Source organism: Gavialis gangeticus, unplaced genomic scaffold (genome assembly GCF_001723915.1).
Source record: "Gavialis gangeticus isolate Ggan-Ray unplaced genomic scaffold, GavGan_comp1, whole genome shotgun sequence".
Lineage (NCBI taxonomy): Eukaryota > Metazoa > Chordata > Crocodylia > Gavialidae > Gavialis > Gavialis gangeticus.
Genome location: NW_017729022.1, coordinates 123,704,772 through 123,724,617, shown reverse-complemented (window position 1 = coordinate 123,724,617; position 19,846 = coordinate 123,704,772). Strand labels below are relative to the sequence as shown.

Here is a 19,846-nt window from a genome sequence, read left to right as displayed (position 1 = left end):
GCTGGCTCCTACCCTGGGGGGTCTTTAAGAAGAGGCTTGATGCCTACCTGGCTGGAGTCATTTGAGCCCAGTTTTTCTCCTGCCCCGGCAGGGGGGCGGACTTGAAGATCTACCAGATCCCTTCCGACCCTACTTCTGTGATTCTAAATGGAAGCAAATGTCCAGGTTTTTGCTCTGCCTCTGCTTTCCCAGGCTGGCTGCTTGTGGCTAGGTGCAGCAAGCAAGGTGATTGGCTGTTGGGGGGCCCATGAGCTGCTCCCAGGTAAAGAGACCGTGCATATGTGTGTGCATGTGCACACATGCAGAAGCTGCTTGGGCAGCAGGGCTGGGGGGGCTAGAGGGCTCTGCGGGTCAGGAGTGAGGGGCAGGGCTGGGGGTGGCAGGGGTCTTCAGGTCCAGAGTGTGGGGCACCAGCAGGGCTGGGGGAGGAGGGGGCAGGGAGCTGTAGGCTAGGAGTGACGGGGGAGCCGTGGGGGCAGGGGCTTAGGAGCGAGGGGCAGAGGCAGGGCATGAGCATATCACTGCCCCCCACAATTGTATGCCCCTTCCCCCTCTCCTCCCTTCCTCCTGCTCCCCACCCCCTCACAGGTGTCCTTTTTTGATACTGGAAATATGGTAACCCTAAACTGTGTAACACTGTAACACGACCTGTTTTAGGATTCAGTCTCTGAATCTCTGCTGAAGAAAATCAGTTGATGACTTTTTTTTCTTTAAATTGTAGGAGGCAAAATAGAAAGATAGTTTCTACCAGTGTAGTATGAAAAAGGAAGACATTCCCTCCATTAATCAGGAGTGGCTGGCTTCTGTTGTAAATGTTGCATGGTGTGTCACCTAAAATTTGCTCTTTGGTGAGATTTAATAAAGAGGGCAGAATACCCTACTTGGGACAGAATGGTAAGTTTCATTTGGAATAGATACCAAGCTGCTTATGCTGTTCACATCCCAACTTCATCTGCTGAAACACTGAGTTTAACATGGCTCCACCTGTAACTAATCAATAAACCAGTTTAGTCATTCAACCCAATGCACTTGACCTGGTGGTACCTTTTTGCATTGGGTTGAGCGACTAAGCTGGTTGCATGTGGGATGTGGAGAGGCTAGGACTAACTACTTGGGACAAGTTAAATGCTTGCAGGAATAGAGATGAAACACAGCAAGAATGAGATGAGAAGAATGGAATGCATGATTGTCCTATACCTATGATCTAGATGAAACTTAACCTTCATATATTTGTATTCCTCCAATAAGAAAAGGAAAAAAAAAACTTGTATTAATTAGTCCATTAAGAATACTGCAAGTTCCAGGTCTCTAAAGAAAGTGTAAGTACTCTGAAGCAAGTCTTTCAAAATAGTTACCTCAGCCTTTTCTGAGCTTTTTGAGCTGATCACTCAGTGTTTTTACTTGAGTAGCTCGCATCCTTGTAACATCTGAGAACCTGTCTGTGTAGGAAATACTCCATCTGCCAATATGTCATCACTTCAAAATGTGGATGTTTGAATCCACTGATGTTAAATCTCAGTTCATCTCTTTTTCTCAGGAGTCATCCTGGAACTTTCCTCTATTTTCCCTCAAACAGTCTCATTCTACCACTTCAAAGTCTCAGTAACAATAGAGGAAGGTTTATTGTGCCCTTGGATTTGGGTAGCTGGCAAGTGCAACACTTACCAAGAAAGCATCGTTCCCATGTTTTGAGCAGGACATCTGATTCCAAAAGTAATAGTGCAGCCTTAGTGTGTTCTGCAGGTGTGGCCTTGCAGATAGTCTTGAGCAGATTGCTGGCTGCTCCTTTCCTCAGGATGTGCTTCTTGATTTCTGGTTTCCCAGTATCTTCTCTTGGACAATGATTGGTTTCTGCTTCCATGCAGTTTACTAACCATGTGGGGAAAGGGAATGTTAAGCAGATACCTTAGCTCGGTTCATCTCCCTTATGGCATGCAGTGGCAGTTGTGAACTTTAAATAAAGTAATCTTTCAAAAAGTGAGGGAGGGTAAAAATGTTGCTGAATCCTCACACTCTGCTTTTCCAAAGTATTAATAGACTTGAGACAGCCTATTGCTGATATTCTCTATGTTAATAGAAAACTTCTTTCTTATTCTTCATTACATGGTTCCCATCTTGTGTTTCTCTCCTCTTCATCTGATGATATGAAGGGCTTCAAGGTGATGTCATTAACTGAAGCCTTAGAAGTCCTTCTCAGATCTTTCTACTGCACTTGAATGATTTATGAACTACCTGACAAGGGTAGCAAATTACTGAAGACTTCAAGACCTCTTTGGTTAATGAGGGATATACCAACCTTACCTAAGATGTATGGAGAATAAAATTAAACCAAGAAAAGCTTGTTTTTGCTTATGTTAATAAGGTAACATTTGGGATGAGCACGGCTTCCAAGGGTTCTGTGCAAAGTAGCAAGGTTTATCTGCTGCTAAATAGATCTCCAGAAAAGCTTGGGGCTGTCTATTCAATACTTAATTCATGTGGTCCTGCTATAACTAAAATTAATGGCAATGGGTATCTTGATTCCTAGTTGTCTGCATGTGAGGTGAGATCTCTTCAAGTTTGAAAGATCTCTTTAAACCCTCAGTCCTTATTTTGATCCTAGACCCGGTTTAGGCCAGATGGGATTTTCTTGTTATCACTCAGCCTAACAGTACAGTTAGCATTGTCTTTCTGTGACCTGTCAGGGAACAGGCAAATAGATGCCTCTCACAAATTGAGAGGTTCTTCACCTCGTATCTCAAATGAGCTATAACAATAAAATCATCTGTTCATAGTTTCATGGTTTTTAGGGGCTGGAAAGGACATTATAGATCATCAAGTCCAGCCCCCCTGCCCTTGGGCAGGAAAGACTGCTGGGGTCAGATAACAAGATAGGGTTTTTAAAGACTTCTTCTGACTCTAACAGTATCTTCAACTAGGAAGTTTTAGACAGCCATGTACAAGGGAGGGAAAAGAAATGGTTTTAAATGGGGCATCTTGTAACTTATACAGGACCACATTCAAGAAGCTCCTCTTGTGTACAAGAGAGAACACAGATGATATGAGACGATTGCCCTTGAAACGTGAAAATAGTTGCATGTGACCTTAGCAGTTCAATTGCTAAGTGTCCTGAAAATGCAAACTTACTTTCAATTTTTGAGTAGTTAAGCAGTTAAGGCTTAGACATTTTGTGGAATAGATTGATCACGATTTTTATTTTACAGTCTTGTATTCAGCGTTCATATGTATAATACAGTTGTGGATGTGTATTGATGTATATACGTGCACATATACACAGCCCTATATTCATATAATGAAGTGAAATTGGACTCTAGAAGGGCATTGCGGTCACTCAAACTGCTACCTCCTTTTCAAGAGCCTGTTCTGGGTGTTTCTTACTGTTGTTCTCTGATTTGACTTTGATGTGCCAATTTTCAGTTGATGAATAATTGTCTGTGTGCTGATAACTTGGAGGAGTCAAGTGCAGTTTGGTAGCACTCTGCGTGAATGACACATTTGGTTTCTGCAATCCAGAGTATCTGATTTATGACTTCCATTCCAGTCAGTAAACTTGTCAATTAGCTGCATTGGAAAAGTGATTTTGATTAGTGCAATCAGTAAACATGAAATCTTGTCTTTGATTGCCACACTGATTAGATAAATTGTCACTTGAGGAGCTGTAGAAAAGGCAGTTTATATGGCCTTATAGTGCTAGGAAATGCCTAAATTTTACAGACCAAAGAAAATAATAACTGTCATGTGTTCTCTCCTATTTGTACCTTTTTGGAGAGCAGTTGACTGTTTTAGGCTTTTTCCCTTAAATTGATCATCTATCAGAGCCATATGGTAATAAGTTATTTTAAACACTTATGCTTATGAATGCTTAAACTGCATGCATTCCTCAAGGCTGTACAAAGACTTGATTAGAACTAGATGGATGGAGGGATTTCTGTCACCATCTCCAATGGAAAAATGAGAATTTTCAATATGCCAAACTTCTACTGTTCAGGGTCCATGTGATAAATGCTCGTTGTATCTGGTAGTGACCAAACTCCTTTGGTTTTTCACTGGAGAATGTCTCCTTGGACTTGTTTTTATGTACAAAAGACTTTTTTAAATAAAAGCTGACTTATATGTAGGCCTTCAACTTGCCGAGATGGAGAACTTATTACACCTACACAACTTCCTGATGAATTGGAGACCTTGCCTAGTTCCTAGCTGCTCAAAAAAGGGTAATTTCCCCATCTCCTTGAAGAGTGAGAGTGTATAAATTTTCTCCCTGCTCTCCATATTCTAAGGGGACAGTTTGAATGTCTTCCTCTTCATTCTTCTCTTAACTCCCACTGTTGCTCTCTACTGTTGCTCTTGGCTTTGTCATCAATATTACCCAAAATCCTGTCTGTCAGAGTTCTTAAAGAACCTACTACAATTGTGTCCGAGTCACGTCTAACATAGAGTGCACGCAAAGAGACGTCTTCAATACAATCATCAAAGACTGCATTTAATTTTTGTACGTTGCTTGTGTTCTTGTGGGATGGCTATGGGACAGCTGTGTCAAAATGGGTTTTGCATTTTGCCTTGAAAGTGCTTGTGTACCCAGTCTCTTCCATTTTGTTTTACCTGTAAATTTTGAATTAAAAATAAAAATTTAAGAACTTGAGAGACTGTTAAAACATACTGAAACCGAATGTTATAGTGCAGTGCCAACTACCTTCTGTTTTCAGACTTCGTTTTGAATGGGGAAGTTTTTGGATAATTCAAAATACAAACAAATGTATTTCATGTTGGTATAGTCTCACATGTAGTTCCTTATTCTGTGGGCCTCCAGCTGTTTAACATCAAGAATACCTTGTAAACATGGTTTCTTGGAGCTTGTCATAGTCTTAATTATGTATTCCACAAAAATAATTTGAAACAAAGTGTTCTGTTGTACCTCTTGGGCTTTTAAATCAATAATACTACCTCAGTTTTGTATTCAGTGCAAGCCCAACTTCACTAATGAGCAGGTTTAATACAACCTCTGGTTTAATCGCATCTTTTTATGCAACCAGAACTCCTTGATACTTCAGCTGGTCATGTGGTAAATGTTTTTTTTTTTTTTAAATCTGGTTCTTCAGTCATAAAATGATTGCATAGTTGAGTGTTCAGCAGAAAAACAGGTTTTATCTCAGCCAACTTGTGTTCTTCTGCCTTTAATGCCTGTCTTACTTAAACTTTGTAACCAAAATAGAATAGAACTGTTGTGCTTGATTGTGATGGCTATTTTTTGAGACATGGCATGGAGAGATTTATGGTAGGCTGGCTATGCCTGACTAAATGATTCATAAACACAAGTCTTTTTCTGTAGGCCTTAAAGTGAAAATTGTCAGGACTGTCCAAATGATTTAGATGCTTTTGAAAAGAAAGTTGTGTTCCCTAATGATTTAGGGACCTCCTCAAAATGTTATCTTAAATGAAGGGTAGATTAGTTATTCTAATGGCACTCTGTTCCTAAAGATTTCAAAACGTAACTGCTTCTTGCAGTAGGACAGTGTTTTTCACTGATGAGAACCCCCTGGGGAACAGCCTTAACTAAGAGAAATAAGAATCATATGCTTTGGTTTAGCTCTGTATTTTAGGATTAAATATTTCATTTTCAGCCCAGTTTAAAATGAACAGGTCTACATCTATGAATTGTGAAAAATTAGGATGGACAGTATAATGAAGACTGTTCCCTGCAATCTATACTTGAATGCTTTTTTACAAACCTAACTTAAATGCTTCAAATGATGGGACCACATCTGCTTTCCATATCCTCTTCAGTCTAATATACTATGCTCTTTGAACTTCAAGCCTGACATTTTTCTTTTCCTATTTCAGTGGGAGCCAGCCGTTTTGGCAGGTGTGCCACAAATTTGGTGCTATGCCCTCCCAGAGCGCCACTCCAGTCCCCTTTCTCTAACTGATCTACTGCTCTGCTTTCTGCCCCCTGCCCTGATCTCTCTGCTGGTCTGCTGCTCTCTACCCTGTGCTCCCTGCCAGAGCTACTGCTCTGTTTTCTGTTTCCTGCCCTATCTGCTGCTGTGCTGCCTGCCCCCTCTCCAGTCCGCCACGTGGCACATGTGGAAACTACCCATGCCACTTGTGGCACCTGTGCTGCAGATTAGTCCATCACCAGTGCCTTAACTGATGCCATAAGCTCCCCACCCACTCAGTGGGGCCTGAAAAAACTGTTCTCACCTATAAAATGGATTATCCTTAAGTTACCAGTTGATTACATTGAGTTTATGGGATCCTAATCTAGGCTTCCATGGATATTTTATCCATACTGCAAACCCCTTTGTATTTTTTTTTTTCTGTGTACATGATTCATTCTGATCAAAGGAAACCCAGCCAGGAATAGCATAACCATTGGAGATCAGAATGGATTTCCGCTGGCAGAGCTATGTTATCTTCAATAGGACCTGCCTGTGCTATACACTGTTCTCTCAAGTGCTGCCATAAAAGGTTTCTGTTCAGGTCAGACCATTAAAATGTGCAAGCAATCCAGCTGAGTTAGGAGAGAGGCTCAGATTTCCCTGTGCCTATGTTTGGCTTATTTTATGTGCAGTTAGAAAAGGAAATGTAATATTCTAGCAAATTTTTGAGAAGCCTTGAATATTGACAGTTTAACAGGGTATTTGGTGTCCTATCACAGTGTATCCATTAGACAACTTCTGGAAACAGCTGTTAAAATTAGGTCACACTTAAACACTATTGAAGATAATCAAAGATGTCACTGAAACTGAAGCTTTTGATTGATACACAATTTAAGTGTTGTGAACTGACCATGGAGCTATTGATTAGATGTTTCTTTCATCCTGTTTACTGGTCAATTTATTTAGAAGAACAGCAGCTCTTTAATTGCATGTCTTGTTAGAGCAATGTTGTTGCTACTACGTCTTTGCCCAGAGTTAGTTTGACTAGGAGAAAACAATTGAAAAGTGGGTGGTCTGTTTCACTACTCTTTCTTACTGCTGTAGTGCTGTGTCCTCAGCCATATTTACCTATTTTTCCCTTCTGTATGTTAACTTTGCATACAGAGTGACCACTAGTAAATCGTAGTATTTTGCTAGCCGGAGAAACTTGAAAATACATTATTCTTCGAATCTCGTTTTACTCTTTCCATCTTGTTGACTTTGTCATGCCAAGTTCTTTTGAAGTTTGTACATCAAATAGTTCGGCCTAATTAATACATTTCTCAGTAGATAATGAGTTACTATATTTTTTTTCAGTAATAAAGGAAAGAAATCACATCAGTGTTACACACTGTGCATGTGCTTTGTTATTGACAGATATAATAATTCTAAACATTACCACAACTTCTGAAAAATTTTCAGCCACATTGCTTTGGGAGGAGGGAAGGGGAGGGGAGTGGTTGGTGTTTTTTGTTTTAAAAATTCCAGAAAATGTATCTTTCTAGGGCTTAAAATCTTAACCCACATACTAGCCTCTGCAGTTGTAATTTTTCCACCTTGTTCCTGAAATTTAACTTCCTCCTAGACATATTAATACAAAGTGCTGAATTCTGTATTTTCACCTGCATCAAGCCAGTGTCACATCACAATTAGTCTACAGTTGCATCAATTTAATTCAATAGAATTCGATCTGATGATAATAGTAGGCAGCAAGCCCAGTTTGGGTTTTGTCTTTATTCTCATGAATCTTTCAAAACCTAAGATAACCTGAGCACAACTTTTAAGTATCATCTTCTTCTAGCATTGAAAACAAGCCTTCTTAATTTTCTTCCTGATCAAGATTTTTTGTTTTACTATGCAGATCTCAGGCCTCAAGATTCATGGCGGGGGCCTACACCTTTGTTTCAGCAGCCACCGCAGAGATATGACAGGTATGGCAATTTAAATTTTATAAAAAGGGGCAGTGTGGAGCTTCCTCAGAGCTTGTAATATTGTGTGGTTTTATTTGTTTTGAATTGGGCTTTTAATTTTCTGTTTAAATTAAATATTGATGTAAGGTTGATGTACGGTCCATGATTTATTTATTTAAAAGGGATGAGTGCTTTGTGTAGAAAAAAAGGGAATAAAACCACTTTCCATTAAAAATCAGAAACTTCAAAATTAACTTTACCGTTGATGCTTTGGTACCATTCTTGGTTCTTTGGCCTTTATCTTATTGAAGCTTTTGAGATACCATGAAATTCAACACAGAGAGCTTAAAACTGCATTAGATTTTTGGACAGGCTAAACAAATTTCTTTTTAGGAGGGTTGTGGAGCTTAATGAGGCATAACTAATGGTGTTCCACTTTTATCATTTCTGTGCTGGAACCACAGCATTAGTACAGACCAGCCATTGATTCTTGCTACAAACCTCTTGAAGTCCTAATCAGCTTCTTTGGTGCAACTTTTTCAGGCCTGACAAGCCTATTGTAGGGCAGTGTCACTGTAGGTCAGTAGTTATTAGTTGCCACTGAAAACAGTTTCTTTAACTACTTAAGACTGAACTAAATTAAATGCAGAAGGGACTCAGAGGAGGATTATGGAATCTGCAGTCCAATAAGTACCATGGACTAGAAAGAATGTGACATGGTTTGGTAATAAGGGATGTTTTACATGTGTTCCTTCATTGATAAATTGTGCGCCCTTAAGTCAGATAGACTTTATAAACTCCAAGATATCTGTGAACCCTATGAAAAATTAGATTTTGTGACTTTTTCAGAAGTACAAATTTAAGATGAGCACTAACTTTTGCATATGCTATTTTTGATTATAGCAGTAATGCTGAAAAAATCAGATTAGGGAGAGGTTATTGGACTCTTTACAATTACGCCTCCCATGGCAACCATTTTTATCCCTGTTGAAATCAGTCCAGTTCCCTCTTACATGCTATGTAATGTGAGACTCCACATTAACATTCTTTCTTTATTTTCAGCATTGTGCTCAGCAATGTATTATTAATTTCTACTCCTGATCTCAATAACTGTAACTTCAGAAAATGTTGCTTTTGTTGCTGCTGTTTTAGTTTTTAAGGCGATATCACATTAGCTTACTACTTTTTTACCATTTTAGAACCCTATGATTCTGTCATTCTTTGGGTTTGCTTTTTTTGGTAAAGTGTAGTGGTTCAGTGATTCAAATATAAATTGGATAATTAAGCTGAAATGTTCTTTTCCCAATATTATACTATGTTCCCCTTCACTTCTTCAAATACTGTGCCATATGTGTATACTATAGTCGCAAGGTTATTCAATGGCTTGCTTTTACAATAGTGGAGAAAGAGGGCATGATTTTCTTCAAGTATTTTAAAATGTACTGCCTTTTTGTAGTATGTTCGTAGAGTGTAGTGTACTGTTGTCATTCTCCCTTTAACTTATCCAAGGTACTGTAACTACTGCAGTGTTGTTCATGATGTTACTGGAGATCACCATCCAGTCCTTCACATACATATTTTAATCTTTCTTTTATTCCTTTATGGGACCAAAGTTCTTCCTGTTATGGCTTATCCTAGAAAGGAACCTTTCTGAGAAGTGCGAAGGAATGTGCTTCCAGCTTTTTGAATGAAAATAAGATCTTATTTTTCACAATTCAACAATTTTTCAGATGATAATTTGTATACCTCTCATTTAGCTTATACAAATCACCAACTTGCCAGTTTTAGCCTTCAGTGAGAATAAATAATTTGACCATATTTTTGAAGGTGGTGTTTAACACATGCTGAGCATTGTCCTGGAATTGCACGTCACCGATTTCTATCTGCATATTGAAATATAAGCTCATCTGTTCTTATACAGTTCTTATAATCTTGGAACTGGGTGGAGTTGATTGGATTAGATGTTGTTTTAATACAGTCTATGTATATATTCCATAGTAAGATGTTTTCAACCTGTGGGTAGTTACCTGGCGGGACAGAAGCAACATGTTCCTGTACTGTTAGAAGGCTGCTGGTCACAATCTGCTTCTGTTTAGTACTGGATTTCTTGCTGGCCTTGCTTGGTACAAATGAGGAAGTGATTAGCCTCTTAATCTGAAGTAGGCAGGCAGGAGATGGAACCTCCCTGGTGTGGAGCAGCCAAAGGAATGCAAGTACAGCCCCATCCCTGTCAGGAAGATTTTTGAAATGTCGAGGAAGCTGGCTGAAAGTTTCCTTGGGTACTTGTTGCATTTGGGGTGAATGTGGATGGAGCTGGGACATGGGGGGGTGGGGGGCGGTAATAAGTGCTGGAAACAGCTTGTACATCACAATCGAAATAAGTTGTCACCTGGATTAACATTTTTTTTCCAAGCTTGGGACATGATGGATGGGGAATAAATTAACTTCCTGTGATTTTTATAATCCTGAACAAAGCAGCGGCTTCATGCTTACAAATGGTTTGGATGATCTGTTCTCTTCTGGTACTGAGTTATTTTATAGCCTATGCTAATACTCAGTGTACACCTGAGAAGACTTCATGTTAGTTTTCAAAGTTTTTTACATCTGTTACCTGCTGTTGTTGGTTGTCAAGTTTCTTAGGGTTGAGGGAGATCTAGGTTTAACCCTCATTTCCTTATGCTTGAGGGAAGAAAATGCTGTCATTGCTCTGTGAATGAATGTTGACAGCATAATTTGCATGCATCTCAACCTGAATTTAAGGTAGTTGTACTGTGTGCGCTTGGATAAGACTTCCACTGAAAATTGAAACTGGAATACATGCATATGCCTTTATACTATAAAGCTTGCTACGGTAAGCTTGCTAACTGCACCCTGTACATATATACTAGTTCGAGTCCTTTTATTTTTATTATATGCAGCAGTGGGTAGTGTATTTGAATAAGCTAGTCCCTAGAACCAGACATAATTCCACAGAAAGGACCATGCATTGGTGTGACAATTGTATTTATTTATTTATATATCCTTGCTAAGACACAGCCTAGGTCCTGTAGTGATTCACAGGTACAAGGCACCAAATTTGGTTCCTGAGGGAATGAAACTTAATTTCCTGACTTTGTTTGTCAGATTAAAATCTCAACTTTAATTTTGCATGAATACCATTTTAGGATACAAGTTCAATACATAATTTAGTGAATTAAAGACCAGATGGAGAGAGAGCAGGAGGCTCATTTTTCTTGCTCTTAGTATTAGAGTACCTCTACAGCATGGTATGTAATTTAGTGAATTACATACCATGCTGTAGAGGAAGACTGTTTTTTTTGCTTTTAGTATTAGGGTACTTGTACAGCATTATGAAGATACTAAATGCCCTGTAAGTGTTTAACTTACTGAATTTAACGGAAGCTTAATAGCCGAGTGTACATTTCATTTCTACAGTAGCTTGAAAACAACAGAAATCAACTGACTTCTGAAACATGGAATAGTAACAGTAGGTTGTCACTCTATCCTAACACATAGATTGAGAAAAGTGATACTACTGAAATGGGTGTACCTTTGCGTAATATAACAATATGCTTAACTTTTACCCTGTGTACAATCACGGTGAATCGCAGAAATCCTTGTGAATAGTTATTGCACGGTTATAATGGCTGCTTTTAAAAACCAACATGTTGACTGTTTAATTGGGAAGCAACCTGAGGGCATAAATGCCTTAAAGTGGTGATGATTATTGTACTCCTTCCTGAACAACTTCACTTCACTTAACTTTTCTTTCTGGGCCACCTTTTAGTTACAAAGTAGAAACTTAACCCCCATCCCTTTGTATTTGCATAGAATTGGAGCAGTGATCTTGAATGAAAATTTTGCTTTTAAAACTTTGATTGATGATAGAAACCTTACAGAATTTTCAGCCCATATCATCTTGTATGCAAAGGGGCATCATATTAATTCACAGAAATGGAAGTGTTCATTCTGCTTGGTAGTAAAAGTCCAGAATTGACGTTACACTCATGTTCCAAATACTTCAATGCAGTTTACCCTGTCCATCACAATGGTAGATCTGTGACAGAAAAGGATATACTTTAAGTCTACCTAAAGATAAAAGTAGGTTCCCAGAAAAATTAAATAAAAATGTTAGTGCGCATGTATTCAAGCAAGAGAAATGAGTGTCTTGTTTGCATTGCTGTATGATCTTGAATTTTCCAGGTTTAAGCACACAAACATCCATTGATTTTTTTTTTTCTGTTCAAGTAGTTACAGTTTTGCTCTAATACATAATTCAGATAACATTTTGTGTATTCATAGTCAGCTGCATGAGATGGAAAATCAGCAAAAAGAATACAATTCAGCAGTAATTAATGTTTTCTTTTGTGCAGTGTTTGGTTTGGTTTCAGTAAGTACATTTTGCATATTGTAAGTGCCAACTGTGCACCAGCATGAAAGACTCTTACTTTCCAATAGGAACCTAGTTCTTTCATCTCAGTGGATGGCAAGAGTTCTTATTGCTTTTGTTTTGAACATTACGGCTGTCCTTAAAATCTGACAAGACAAAGCAGTCATAATGCTTTGCTTTTACAGTGGAAAGCTGAAATGAATGGAAACAGGAATTTAAACATGAAAGCTGTCTTTAAATGTGTACTTTTTTCCATTTTGTTATATTTGCCAATTGGGTTTTCTGAAACAGCTCGCCAAATCCAGTACACTATTATTACGCAGACCTTCTTTCCATTCCTGTCAGGGACATTTTCATTAAAACATTTCCTCTCCTCTTCCCTCCCACCCCACACCCTCCCAGCCCACCCCTCAGTAACTTCCAGTCTTGCTTGCCAGCTTTTGTACAGGTGGCTACATGTAGTGTGCTTGGTATGAACTTCAAGAAAGAGAAAGTGATTGCCTTTTTAAAACCTTGAGTGCTCGTTTGGGGGGGGGGAAAGAAGACTCAGATTGAGCCTCGCAACAACTTCATCAACCTCAGTAGAACTCCCATCAGTCTGTCTCCTTAATCAAATGAAACCTGTCTCTAAAGACGAGGGAAGTGATATTGAAGTCGGTGTCTCTGCAAGTAATGTAAAATTAAAAGGGTGCAGTGACTGTTTATTAAATAATGTACAAACACACCTGTTGTCCAAATAATATTTAGGTATTTTTAAATTTTCCTTCGATGTTGCATTACAACAAAAGTAATTTCAGCTATGTAGGCTAACTAATACACATCTTCCGAACCAGATTTAAGGAGACAGGTTTCTTTATGTGAAACTTATTCAGTAATATCTAATTCTGTAATTAATATTTTTTCCCTTCCATGACATGGTGACAAATTTTCTGCAGAAAATAGGTGGATTTTGAGTAGTCTCAGACAATGGAGAATTTATATCCTGAGCAGTGCTTAGCTTTGGGGAACTATATCATGGCTGTATCATTTTTCTAAATATTTTTAATCAAACAATGATTTTATGTATTATACCTGTTGCTTTATAATTGTAATGGTAGAATGGGTACTTGAAGGCAATTAAAACATTTCTTCCTGCTAGTAATCTAGGATGACAAACTAGGTTATAATAGATGTTGAATTTGTGTTCCCATATAAACTGTACACCAAATGTCAGTCAGTCCAAGCCAATTAGTGCTTATGTTGCTAGGTCACCATGGTCAATTGAAAACTGCATCAATAGAACTTGAAAAGGTTTCTTCCCGATCAGACCTTCTGACATATTGAGCAGAATAATGGATGGGAAAAAACAGCCAAGGCCCCTACCCTAGATTCAAAATACTCCACAGTAAGAATTCATTTGCAACCTGCAATTAACTAGAAAGAATGGACTCACAGAAAGAGTCTGGACATTTAGAAAATAAAGCCTCATTCTCCCGTGCTGCACATGTTTACTCTTTTGGATAGTGTATTACATTTAGCTAAGTTGGTAATGCTGTGTTTTAAGTATACATTTGAGGTCACTGCAAACAGGCTGGCAAACCTGCCTCAAATTCAAGCTGAGAAGAATCCTTTTGGGGCTTCTGAAAAAATCTCGTACTAATAGAACTGAATTTGAAACTCGTTTTTAGAAGAATGTTTCTTTTCACTCTGGCACAGACCACAGAGAAGGAACCAGGGCATGAACACCTTCTAAAAGTTTAAAAAAACTGCAAACCTTTTCTTTCCTTGTCCAGTGTGAAACAAATGTATATTTGAGAGGTGCTGAACTCTTCCATATTTAATATGGCTGTGCAGAAAATACAGTGGGATTGTGCAGTAAATCTGAAGCCAATCAAATAGCTTTACCAGCATCCAGAAGCTTAGGCTATGCAATAGGAAACCCTGTACAAAATATGAATATGGTAATATACATATGTTATATGTATATGAATAACATGCTGTAATCCATCTGTTCTTTGCACAGGAGTTCTGGGGCTGCTCCTCTTCTAGCTTGGAACCGCATGGTACAATCCCAAAATGCAGCATTCCAACAAAATCAGTATCAAGGAGTAGGTGGACCAATGAATTACCCACAGAGACCTGAGGATCGGCTGGATAGGGGAAGACAGGTAATAAGGCCCTGTATGATTTATATGCTCTTTTCTCCCAAATCATTTGTGTTTTGAAAGATGAAGCGTGAACCTACCTGCACTGCATTGAGGAGGTGTGAAGTGCAGCCCAGCTAGCCATATGCAAATTAGCTTGGGTTCCAGTACCAGAGAGGTGCAGGGGTGTGGAGTTCAGCTCAGACTCACCAGACACCCTTGGTTTGACTTACCTTGGTGACTGAAGCCCGTTCTACCATCTCTTTACTGCCCTTGTTTTTAAAGCTAGCTTGTATGTGCTGACGCATACTGTGGTTGTATTTACTATTGCAGTATAGCTCTAACTTTAGTGTGAGTATTTCTTCCAGGTAGAAAGTCCTATTTTTAAATACAATAAAATTGGAGACATTTGAGGGAGTTGAATCTAACATGTCCTTATGAATGAATTAAAAACATTATACTAATTTCATGTTTAAAGTTTCCACAGTCAGACTTTGTGTCTCTTCTCAGACATGAAGATACTAATTTGACTTAGATCAGGGATGGCCAATGGGCAGCCTCTGGGTGGCATGCATCAGATCAAGGAGGGGAAAGGCAGTACAAGGGCAGATAGAGCATCAGATCAGTCAGGAAACACAGGGTAGGGAGCAGCAGGCAAAGCAGGAGGATTGGTGTGGCACTCAGGGAGGGTACAGAGCTAATATATGGTATCCCTGCCAATATGGTTGGTTCCCACTGTCTTGGATGGAAGGCCGTTTACATGTTAACCTATATAAAAGCCAAAAACGATTATAAATATACAGGTGCATATACCATTTATTTACTTGTTTGGTTTAAATAAGCAAGTAGCCCCTTTCTAAGTTCTATATGGACTTGTCATCACAGTTTAAAAAAAAAAAGAAGAAAAAACCACAATGAACAATCACTGTGGACCTAAAACATCAATTGCAATCCTTATTAAGCCCTCCTGTACTCCTCCACCCTCCCAATAAATAACACATCAAGGTGTGCATAGCAATACTGAAAAGTTTGGGTGCAGAAATGGTGGTGATGAATATTATGCTACTTGTAGTGCGTTCCTGATGCTCATAGACTTCAGGTAAGATTCCCAGCCAGCAGCTAGAGTAACAGGGAAGGGAAAGTCTAAGCCCCTGGACACCAGAGCTGTCTGAAGATTTCACATGGAAACCAAGTTGTGCTCTGTTAAAAATAAAAAGGCTTGCCTCTGCCTCATTTCCATGGAGTTTGGCTTTGCTTGCAGCTAGCACCCAAGAGTGAGAATTACTGATAGTAGTTTAACATACTTTCTTGCATTCAGAGTGCCCTGGAATAAAATATGCACTTTTGTTTTTGAAAGGCAGAACAAGGAGAAAAAATCTTGCCTTGTAGTAACTAATGAAGTAGCAGCAGCTAGGGAGCTAAGCCTGCTTGTTGTTTTGCTCTTACCATGTCTCGCATAGAATCTGCACTGCATGTTCCAGCAGCTGTTTTTGCTCCGCATAAGGTGCATGTTGTATACTTGAAAATATAGTAATAGGTGGGTTAATTTTCTAATCTTTATATGATTTCCTTCTTTAGAAATGTGTGTGTGTTTTTAAATTTTATTTTTTTTAAAAGCAACCAAACAGTTGTGATCCTGATAATGTTCTGGAGCTGATTATCTGGTATGGTATCTAAAATACCTTTCAGTGTCTAACAAAGAAACTCATGCATTGGTTCTGAAAAACTATATTTAAAAGGAAGTTATCTTGTGTTAATCCACAAGCCTATTTAGAACACTTTACAGTTATAATATGGTGTTTTCTACTATAAATGTCCCACTGTGGCTTCCGATCCACTTCCTTTCCTGTTTCTTTTGTGACAGCTCATTCTTGCCTGAATGTTCTGGGTATAACTACAGTTGAATTATAAGTGATTGTTAAAGCAGTTCATGCATCAAAATAAATGCATGTACCAGCACAATGTATTTTTGAGAGCCTCTGGTAGCTGTATGCAAGTTACTTATTTTTCCATCCGGATGTCCCTGTTTTAAAATGTCACTCTTTTAAAAAATAATAATAATAATAATAATATTAATAATAATAATATGCAACATCAGCCCATTTGTGATCATGATAAAGCTACTTCAGCCTTGTCTCCATTAGGGGAATTTTTTTGAAAAAATTTCCACCATTTCTAAGGCTGGTTTCACTGAATTAAATGTACATGATGTTAAGAGCCCAGGAGGGAGAGCCTGCCAGCTGCCAACTCTATTTTCATCTGTTGGAGCTGCACAGTTACAGGATGATGCTGGAAACATCTGTAGCCAGTTACTCTTCAGCTCCTGTTCATTTAGCCCATTTTAGCAACAGGGAATTTGTTAAAATATCTTCAGTTCAGAGAAAGCTTGTAAAGACTCAGTTGGTTAAGACTTTAGCTCAAGCTTCTTCTATGGTTTGGAGACCATAAAAGAGAGAGGGAACATCATGGTTTGGCCCCTTAATAGTGTAACAAGCATGCCTACAGCAGTTGAGACTCAGCTGTAGTCAAACCAAATTGTACTTAACTGTGACTACACCAGGTTGAGTGGTTTTATTTGAAGGAGTTCTAGCTTAGGGTTAGAATTCTAGCCACAGTAATTAAACTACTTAACCCATATTTCAAACCTCTTAAACAACACCACAGTCCTTAAACATAGTGGCTAAATTTGACTAAGAGGTGTGTATTGGCAGATTTCAAGGACAGAGTGAAGTTTGCGAAATCTCTAATGGGATTATATAAAAGGTGTTCACCAGAGTCATGAAACTAAAGAGTAAATGCAAGTGGATTTAAATTCATAATGGCTGCCTACAGACATGGGGAGAAAAAAAAAAGGGCGCTTTACTTCAAGCTTGGCACATCCCCACACCAAGCACAGTGCATGCCGAGAAGAGGCATCACATTAGTTTCACCTGACTCACCCAACATCTGTATAGATTGGGCATTTCTGCAGGGCTTTTTGGCCTTTTTACCTAATAGCTGATTGAATCAACTTCAGATTAAAAAAAAAAAAAAAAAAAGCCAAAACCCCCTGCTGAAATGCCCAATCTATACAGACACTGGGGAGCTTGGTCAAACTAATGGGATTCCTCTTCTGATAAAGCACTGTTTTGTGTTTTGTTTGTGTTTCTTTTAATGTCTGTCAGCAGCTAATGAGCTGTTGTGATGATGAGGATAAATTAATTAGATGTTTTCATGCAAGTCAGGGCTCAGGGAGGGACATTCAAATTGGTCTTCCAAACTGGAGCTTGCATGCAGAGTATCTTCAGTGCAAACTGCTCCCATGTCCCAGAGCAATTGGATCTCTTTGCAAAAGGGAAAATGACTGTGGGATCATAGGAAAGTAGGGCTGTAAGGGACCTCATGAGGTCATCTAGTCCAGCTCCCTGGTCAAGGCCCCAGCCAAGTATCTCGTCTAATCTGCTCATGAAAACTTCCAAGTATGGAAAATCTACAGTTTCTGTAAGTAGCCTGTTCTAGTGCTTGACCACCCTCATAGGCAGAAAGTTTCTTTTGATCCCCAACCTAAGTTTCCTCTTCTGCAGTTTGAGGCCATTGCTTCTAGTCCTGTCCCCTACAGCCACAGAGAAAAACCCATCTCCACACTATTTAATTGAACTCCAGGTACTTGAACACTATTATCAGATCCGGCCCCTCAGTCTTCAATTTCTCAGGCTGAAAAACTAGGGTTATATAGACTTTCCTCATATAAGTCTTGCGTCTTGGGCCCCTAATCATTATTTTTGCTCTGTGTTGGACTCTTTCCAAATTGTCCACATCCTTCTTGAAGTATGGGAACACTATTCCATGTGTGGCCCCATGAATGCTGAATAGAGTGGAAGAATCGCTTCCCTTGACTTGTAAGTGACGTTCCTGTTAATACAACCCAGTATGCCGATAGTTTATTTGGCAAAAAGAGCATTGTTGGCTCCTGTTCATCTTATGGTCCACTGTAATCCCAAGGTCTTTCTCTGCAGCACTGCTGTCTGGGCAGTCATTCCCAAGTCTGTATCTGTGCATTCAATTATTCTGTCCCTGGCGCAGACCTTTTGTGCCCGTCCTTGTTGAATCTCATTGGATTGATTGTGGAATATTTCCACAGTCTATCCATGTCATTCTGGATCCTAGCCCTGCCTTCCAGAGTGCTGCAGTTTCACCCAGCTTGGTGTCATCAGCATATTTGCTACTCAATCCCATATTATTTTGTGGCCACATCTAATGAGACGCTGACTCTGCAGTTGTTACTGTGCAGTCATTTAGTACTTGGTTATGCAGGTACTAAATGACTGCACAGTGATCAGTGTTACTGTGCAGTAGCATCCTGGCACAGTTGCCTAGTGACACTTACTGCACAGTAGTAACGTGCTGCTGCATAGTAAGCATCTTGTGTAGATGCAGTAAGTGTTGACTATGTAGTTAATGTCAAGGTGCACAAAATATTAAAGTTACGCAGGAGTGAATGAAGATGGTGCATCTCATAAAACTATTTGTGTACTCAGAGACAAACTTCTGCCTTTCTTCATATATGGAAGGGGGTTTTTGATTATAAAATTTCAAATCAGTAGGATGGGTTGAACTAGTCCAGAACTTAACTTCACTTTCCAACCTGGTAGAAGATAAATCTAGGGGTGACAGAATTCCTGTTAAGGTTTGAATGTGAAAAATGTGAGGGAGAACTGATTTCTAGCCAAGAAAACAACCTGCTTTCTTTAAAATACAGGAGGGAAATTGACATATAGAGGGGGGGCAGTGTTGTTTAAGCTGCTTTTTAAAAAGGTTTGTATTTCCAATTTTAATGATTAAGTAGTGAATGTCTAGTTAAGACTATTGCCTTTGGACTACTAAATACTTTTGTAAGACTAAGACACCCTAGAGTTGTAGAAGTGCAAAACAGTACCTGAAATTTGACGTGTATAGACAGCAACACTAAGCTATGAAGACTTGAGAGGATTAAAATGGAAATGGTGCAAGTACTCATGCTGAATTTCTTACTTGTAAGCAGAGCATAGCCTGAAGGGGTTAATAAACACACTGTTGAACCCATTACAGTAACAGAGGAAATGTATTAAATCTGTTCTAAACCTCTGTTGTAGTTTATCACTGTGTCTTATAAGTGTACCAGAATTCTGAATAGAAAGTGTTGGACTGTCGATCTATAGAGCATTTAGCGTCTAGCTTATAATAATGCAAGAATGAAGCATTATGATGCCTGTGCAACTCTGCATTGGCTTCCTAGATTGAATGATACATTTCAGAAAAGCAAGAGAAGCCATGCTATACTGCTTTTGAAAGGAATATGGCAACTTGTATTTTTTTTTAATTAACTTAAAAAAAAATCCCATTTTAAATCAGCATGTCCTGAACTTTTCTGTGTTACTTCAAAAGCACAGGGAGTGATGTTAGAAAAAGTTCTTTGGCTACTTGGGGCAGGAGGATATGTTCAAGCCAACCCATCTTCCTGTATTCCCTTTTCACCTGTTTGCCTTCTTT

General features: G+C 39.0%; 1 protein-coding gene across 2 annotated transcripts in view; it reads left to right on the top strand.

Moving 5' to 3' along the window:
- The window catches only part of XRN2 (5'-3' exoribonuclease 2), a 112,303-nt gene that overhangs the window by 85,635 nt on the left and 6,822 nt on the right, over positions 1-19,846 (top strand). For both annotated transcript variants that reach the window (XM_019516121.1, XM_019516120.1), the window contains exons 28-29: positions 7,777-7,846; positions 14,218-14,362. In XM_019516121.1, the coding sequence (XP_019371666.1) occupies positions 7,777-7,846; positions 14,218-14,362 (215 nt within the window). The remainder of the gene's footprint in view (positions 1-7,776; positions 7,847-14,217; positions 14,363-19,846) is intronic.